At 45.1% G+C, this 7,777-nt stretch overlaps 1 protein-coding gene across 3 annotated transcripts in view; it reads right to left on the bottom strand.

Moving 5' to 3' along the window:
• Positions 1-283: 283 nt before the first annotated feature.
• Insr (insulin receptor) overlaps positions 284-7,777 on the bottom strand; it is a 137,134-nt gene continuing 129,640 nt past the window's right edge. For all 3 annotated transcript variants that reach the window (XM_005371760.3, XM_005371761.3, XM_026778304.1), the window contains one exon: positions 284-5,329. In XM_005371760.3, the coding sequence (XP_005371817.1) occupies positions 4,975-5,329 (355 nt within the window). In that variant the 3' untranslated portion in view covers positions 284-4,974. The remainder of the gene's footprint in view (positions 5,330-7,777) is intronic.

Raw genomic sequence — 7,777 nt, 5'->3', positions numbered from 1 at the left:
GAAGCAGGCAGATCACTGGAGTTCATTGGCTGGTCAGCTATGAAAAAAATCCCGTCTCAAAAGTAATGGCGGACAGCACTTGAGAGACAATATCTGAAGCTGTCCTCTGCACATATGCTTGCACTTGCACACATGAGCACTAACACACATGTGCATCTTCATACATAAACACACACACACACACACACACAACTCACAATTTCCCAAGTTTTCATTGAATAAATTTCAAAGTCACAACTCCACCCAGACCAACCTGGAAACCACATAAAAAAACAGTCTCAGATAATTTATTCCAAATTTTAATATAAACAAGTAATTAGCCGGTATTGTACATGCAGAACAATTTCAGCCCCTCCCCTCCCCTCACAAAGAAGGCATATTCTGTACATGATGCTACTTGGCTCTTATAAGAAAACATCACTGTTTTGGGTGGGTTTTGAGTTTCTGAGTTTTCTACAGCACTGTGGCACATTTAATCCCACACTGCTGATATATGGGGTGTAGCTACCCAGGCACATAAAGGGACAAGAAGCAGCAACTTTGATACAAAGGATAAGGACCAAACAAGCCATTCCTGGACATGTGCATGGACACACGGACACGCACACACATGCACACACACATTAGGGTCCTTCCTTCTCAAATGATAACATGGGTCCCAGGTTCATGATCTAGTTTTTAACAAGTTTTTGTTTTGTTTTGCTTTTTTAGTGGCTCACATATAGATAAAAATTGACCAGAGACTGATTCTGAACCTTGATTGGCATCAAGTAAGCGCAAATACTCACTAATCTCTATTTTTTGAGGACCACCTGAGGATAAATATGCCTTCAGTCATGGTCTCTTAAAAGTTTAAACAGCAAGGGATAACCATTTATTTCTATTTCACAACCTCATCTCTTGTGTAAATTAATATTCTGAAGAACATTCTGGAAGGTTTTTTTAAAATGGCTCTACCCTATGTGGGTCATTTATACAAAATCAGCATTTTTCTTTTCCATGTTCAAAACAACTATAATTTTTGAAGATTATATGTTCTCATGAAGTCACCAGCTAGTATCCAGAACACATTCACCTATCAGGAACTAGAAAAACCTTTGGCAGAATGACAGCCACTCATTTGCTAAGATTGCCAGTATGAACTAGACTTGCACAGTGATACTGCTCACTGGCCAGTGTTATGGTGGACTTCGAATAAATTTATAGTCCCTGACCCCATAATTAATCACTCTGCATGGTAGACTATCTGTCCTGGTAAGATAGTAAGGGTGACCTGTGCTTGTACTGGTGGCATCACTCCCAACAGCCACAGAAATAGACATGAAGCTCTCCCTGCCCATCTCTACCTTCTCCCAAACTGTGCTCAGCCTAACTCCAGAAAACCATTAGTGCTCTTCCCTTCCAGTTAGCTTCAAACGACAGGAAGCATCTAGAAGGGCTCCAGAACATGAACATTTCCTGGTGTGTGCTTGATATCACTGAACCAGAAAGAAAACATATCTGCTGTTATCCTGGAAGAAATGACTGTGTGGCTTTCACCATCATCATAAAAAGACTTTGAAAATGATGAGACATCTTCCAAAACACACAGCGAAGTGTCAATGTAACCTGGTTTTGTTTCTTTTGTTCCCCTCTCACCCATCACTACAAACTCTCAGGAGAGCCATGATTTTCTAGGTCCCAAGATTCTTTTCTTACAAAGCTAACATCTTCTGAAGCCAAAATGAGTCTCATAACCCAACAGCTACTTATTCCCTCCCCAGCAGCATTAGATATCAAAATGGAATTGGTGAAATCCTTTTTGATAGGGTCATCCCAAGTTGGTACACCTCTCCAGAGAAGATGGAGAAGAGTGAACTTTCAAGGGCTGTGTCCTAAGATGAAGTAAGAAATGGGAAGCCTGAAAACTGGGGCCATGCTGGCCCTGCCTTGACTTCCAGACTTCCCAAAACTGCACAAGGCCAATCAGTGTCAGCTTGAGGGCAACCAAATCCTAGCAGAGGGCTCCTGTTTTATTGCTCAAAATATATTCAAGAAACTGATGGGTTTTGGATTAGGATTTCCCCCAAATGCCCTCATACTGGCTGGTTGTACAGGAGGTGCCCTCAGACACCCAAAGCCTCACAGGTCTGAAAAGGGCTGAGAAATAACGGTCAGAGAACTCAAAGTGCCTTTGCATTCATGTCTGGGAGATTTCGTGCGACAGCTGTCAGTGGTAGTTTATTACCTCTCTCCAAAAGACCTGAACGTGAGGACCTCACAGAGAGGCTAAATCAAGATGGACTGAAGCACGGCTTGTGTGAGGAGTGTGCATCAACAAAAAGCTGTACACGGTTACACTCAGAAGAATACCAGCGAAGAGAAGGATCCGTGTTCACAGGAAGGTTCTAACTTCATTCCAACTCCCTCCCTCGAAGTTCTTCCTAGTCTGTGGCATTCGGAAATCAGCTGGTACACAGCTCCCCAACTCAGAGCATGATCCAGCCAGAATTCCAAAGCCTCGACGCCTGTGACTGAACCTCATCCTAACAAGACACTGAGGTAGACTGTGCTGAGAGAAAGAAAAACATGACCCACACTCACCTGTTTTTATTTTTTCCTTGATAAAAAAAATTTACATGCACACCATTTTTTTTACAAAAGTGATTTTCAAGAGTGATTTTATATATTAAAATAAATACTTTCCCCAGTAATATAAGAAAACCTTTTGAATTAGAAAAATGTGGAAATTCCTGCTAGTGTAGCATCTGACCACTACAAATTTACTGTGAAAAGGAAAAAGAAACAACAAATATCAGACCTACATGTCTTCCACTGATGCACAAACTCTCTAGTTACAAAGTGATTTGGGTGAAAATAATTGTGGCTTTTTCTTCTTGTACCAACCACCGAATTCCCTGGTAACATTTTTACATCTGTCACTTTTCTAATATAAATTTGACAGCAACTGGCAGTCAGAATCTGTGTCTACTTGTGTTCTCAACCGAGAATTAGGAGGATTTTGGGGTGGACACTGTGTCTTTATCTAGCATCTCTTAGAGGAGAAGAAAGGTATCAGATATTCGTGGGGAAACACAGGCAGGGAAGAACGTGTGGGAGGATTCTGAGCCCCAATCCATGAGTTCACCATGGCTGTTTGCTTCTTTTACTTGAGCAGCTGTAGTTTTATGCAAAGAGAGGAAGCTGTGGGTTCACATCCTTTCAGGAGTTCTTGGTGGTGGCAAGAAAGTCTCTGATGTCTTCTCCTCCAGACTGTCGTCTCTAGGGACTGAAACATTAGCACCTGAGAAAGAGACTCAGGCACCACACCTGCCCGAGCTGAGGTCCCTGGGAACCAAGAGCAGCTGTGGGAGTTTAGTGTGGAGAACAGCCGATGTCCCCCGGGGGAGGAGACCAACAGCTATCCCAAGGGGGCATCTCCTTATATTGCTTAGTGTTCTCAAAGTCCTCCTGTGTCATTGGTCTTTGGGATGAGTTTGCTGTGTTTATACAATGACTGAGCAACAAGTAGGCCTTGAAGAGGTGAGGTACACGAGCAGAGAAAAACCCAAAGATGAACACAGGTGTTCTGGAAGGCCAGATCAGCTCCAGGACCACCAGTGTATGCAAGCAAGAGACATCCAGTCCAACTTGCTAGAAGAATCAGTCAAGAATCCAGTTTCCCATATACTCCACAAGGCCTCACAGTGTCCTAACGGGCTAGCAGCTAATGTGGCATAATTCCCCGAAAAACATGTGCTTCAAAGACCAAACACAAGAGGCCATTCCCTCCTGTGTCCCTACACAGGCAGGTGTGCCCACTACTTCCTCTGCCCCCAAAGAAATAATAACTTATTAGGCTCATGCCAGAGATTCCTTAAGCATTAAATATGTTACAAATATATTCTCAAAATTATTATCTGACTTCTTTCTACTTCTGTCCGGTGTGTGTATTTGTGTGTGTGTGTGTCCTTTGCTTTGTTTGGTCTTCCAAACACCCTTGATGAATCCAGACCAAATGGTCCTCCCTCAGTTTTTGGAAAACATTGCCAAAGGGAGGGAAAGAAGACACCTGAGCAAGACTTCTGAAATGACCGAAAAGCATCTCTAGATGGCACAGACGCTGAGATCCTAAGAAGGAAGGACAAGGTGAGGTCACCTACTCCAAGCAGCAGGAGCTTCATGAGCCAATAAATTCCCCAAGCATCAGTCCAGATAATGTTTTACACACACACACACACACACACACACACACACACACACACACACACACACACACTCCCCACCCCACCCTGTGATCTCTAGCCTGGACACGACACGCACACAAACACACACAGGTGTGAACAGAAGCACACACAGAGGACTACACACCCTTTCCCAAAATAAAATATGAAAGCAGCAGCTATTGGTCAATTTGAGGAACTGATTTTGTGAATGAAGAAAACAAAGCTAAAATAAATCCCCTCTCAGATTAATAAAATCTTCTCAAAGCCCAACCCTGCAAAGCAAGTAATTGTAGAACAGGGTGCTGTGGGTTGGGTTTTTTTGTTTGTTTGTTTGTTTTTTTCTGTCTCTCTCTCTCCTTAGCTTTCTTACTTGTGTTCCATAAATAAATTCTGTCCTTGACAACTATCTGTAACTCAGACACTAGCAAGAAAAGAGAAATGCCTGTAAAAACAGGTGCATTCTTTCAGCCTACGAGGAAAACAACAGCAACAACAAAATCCTGGTTTGAAACCGTGGATGGGAGAGGGGGACGTGCCCGTGGAAAGCCCAACCCCTCTAGGTTCACAGTTAGCCCTCCACTGGCTTGCAGGGTTGGCAATCACACGTGTGTATTTTTAGGTCAAAAGACAAACAGAAACATGTATGAACTATCTCTGAGCTCAGTTTCACATCTGGGTAGAGTCCTGATAATCCTGAGTTTCCTGGAGGCGGTCAAACTAGAGAAGAGTTTTAAAAAAGAAAGAAAGAGTTCTTCCCCAGCAGGCGCTGTTAGGAAGGGTTTGACCTGGGCAGAGTGAGCACACGCCCATTCTTCTTGCCCCCGTTCATGTGGGTGTATGGGATGTGTTCATCATAGGTCCGTTTGATGCTCAGAGTGGACCCTCCCTCCCGGCCCCCAGCTTCTTCCCTGTGACAGTGAGAGGACCGATCCAAGGGGACATTCTCCATGTCCTCGAACTCCATCTCCAGCTCCTCACTCTCGGGAGCCTTGTTCTCTTCGCTGTAGAAGAAGGAAACCTCTGGAAAGCTGGGGTGGAGGTCATCCTTCAGCAGGTTGACAATTTCCAGGAAGGTTGGCCTCATCTTGGGGTTGAACTGCCAGCACATGCGCATCAGGTCAGTGCTGCAGGAACAAGAACCAGGGTGGATGAGCCTCAATATGCAGCCAAGCCAAGCAGCTCCCTCATACTCTGCCCCACTGTAGATCACATCCAAGTAGTAGACTCCTTGCCTTGGCTGTGGCTGCACATACGTCAGCCAAGGCTGGACTGACAATTCTAGTGGGACTGGAAGAGGGCTGTGAAAAGCAAGCCGGCAAGACTTGGTAGTGCAGGCCTGTCATCCCAGCTACTCGGGAGGCTAGGGTAGGACGACTATAAATTCAAGGCCTGCCACATTAGAGTGACTTTCAGAGCAGCCTGGGCAACTTAGTGAGACCAGTGCCTCTAAATTAAAAGGACAAAGAGGGACAGTGCTCAGTGGAGGAAGAGGGAGGGAAGAGAAAAAGGAAAAAAGAATGGGAAATGGAAAGAAAAGATTGGGAAAGGAAAGAATGGGCAGGGAGGAAGAAAAAGGTGGGAGAGGGAAGGAGAAAATAACAGTGGAGCTAAGAAGCTGTCAACCAGGGAAAGGGCCCCAACTAGGGAAAGTTTAGATTAGGTTGGAATGCTAACATGCCCGTGGGGGTTGTCGTGGTTGTCAGTTGATATGGCAAGACCTGGATCTGGGAGGCTAACACTACACCCTGGGCAGGGTCTCCTAAACTTCATGTTTAGGATGTGGAAAGCAAGCTGAGAGCAAACAAGGAAAGATCACATACTTATTTCTCTCTGCCCTTGACTGCAGATGTGACCTGACTAGCTGCTTCCTACTTTGACCTCCCCATTAGTGATCCAAATAAGGTCTTCCTCCCCTAAATTGCTTGTGGTCAGGTTTTACCATGGTAACAGAGGTGAGGAGCCAGACAGGTTGTATTGTACATCGTTTATTCCCCTACACATCCCCAGTCTCCTGTGTCTCAGGAGTTACCGGTATGTCTCGCTCCTGTCTGGAACTGCTTCCTGAGGCTCACCTGTAACCAACAGTCATTCTAGACTTAAAGACTCTTCAGGGCTGGTATCCTTGAGTGCTGGCAGGTACAGCTATATGAACTGAACATAGGGAGCCGGCTCCTCATATATCAAAAGAAAATGTCAGGAGGGGCCTTGGTCATAGAACCAGCCTGGTGGGCTCTTGCAGTATTTACAGGACTGAGGTACACTGGCGCCTAACATCATACAAGAGTCCAGACCTCATCCTTACAGATTCTCCTTACAGATTCTCATCCTTACAGATTCTCATCCTTACAGACCTCGTCCTTACAGAGTCTCCAAGAGCCCCAGGCTTCTACTTTACTCAGTCCAAACATTAAGAACAGGGACCAAGGACTTCCATTTGCATTTTGACCTTTTCCTTTCTCCCATGTAACTTGACCTACAGCAAATTTCAGACCTTGAATGAAAACTGGCCCCCTTGCATGTGTCTATAAAGTTTTATTGTCACAGGGTATAATGTTGTTTCTTAGATGCCTTCAAACACTGAGCTGTTGATGCAACACGTTTCCAGGTACAGCTCTGGGGAAGTGTTTGGATCATGAGGGCACTAACCTAGTCAATGGATGAAACCATCAGTGGAGTAAGAGGAACACTAAGAGGAAGGGTCTTGTTGGAGGAAGCGGGTTATTGGAGGTATGAATCTCAGGGGTACATTTTACCTCCAACCTCAGTTCCGCTCTCATCCTACCACCCTTGACCTTCTGCCTCACCAGAGCATGGAGAGAGACTGAAACTGTGAACCACAGTAAGTCTTTCCTCCTTAAGCTGAACTTCTCGGGTATTTCCCAGCAGTGACAGCTAACAAACAGGGTCTCATCCATGCATCTACACGATGCCAATGACTGTATTAAAGATACAACTGTGCAGCCATCGTGCTGTCGATATTTATAATAGAGCCTTTAGGGAAAGGCTGTGGACCTCTGCCCTGGGGCTCAGTCTCCTTTCCTGTAGCTACAGACCATCAGAGTCGGGGGAGGAAGGCGGTAGGAACTTAAAGCACTAGTCACATCACAAGACACATAGAGAATGAATGCATGCTGGCTGGCTCAGCTCGCTTTCTCCACTTTATGCAGTCAGGTTCCCCTGCCTAGGAAATGGTGCCACCAACAGTGGTAGGTGACATCAATTAGCATAATCAAGACAATCCCCCACAGACATGCCCACAGCCAATGTTACCTAGACAGCTCTCCTCCCAGACAATTCTAGATTGTGCCAAGTTGATAATTAAAACTAATCATCACAGGTTAAACCCCCAAGTTCTCAACCAGTTACAAACTGGTCTAGTTAGGAAAGGGCAATGTTCAGAAAATTTTGAATGTGAAGAGAAAAATACAAATACAAGACAAATGCAAAGGGCCGGGCGGTGGTGGCGCACGCCTGTAATCCCAGCACTCGGGAGGCAGAGGCAGGCGGATCTCTGTGAGTTCGAAGCCAGCCTGGTCTACCAAGGGAGTTCCAGGACAGGCTCCAAAGCTACA

This window comes from Microtus ochrogaster, unplaced genomic scaffold (assembly GCF_000317375.1).
Source record: "Microtus ochrogaster isolate Prairie Vole_2 unplaced genomic scaffold, MicOch1.0 UNK125, whole genome shotgun sequence".
NCBI classification, from domain to species: Eukaryota; Metazoa; Chordata; class Mammalia; order Rodentia; family Cricetidae; genus Microtus; species Microtus ochrogaster.
The sequence above is the reverse complement of the archived record's forward strand: the minus strand, read 5'-3'. Positions and strand labels throughout refer to the sequence as shown.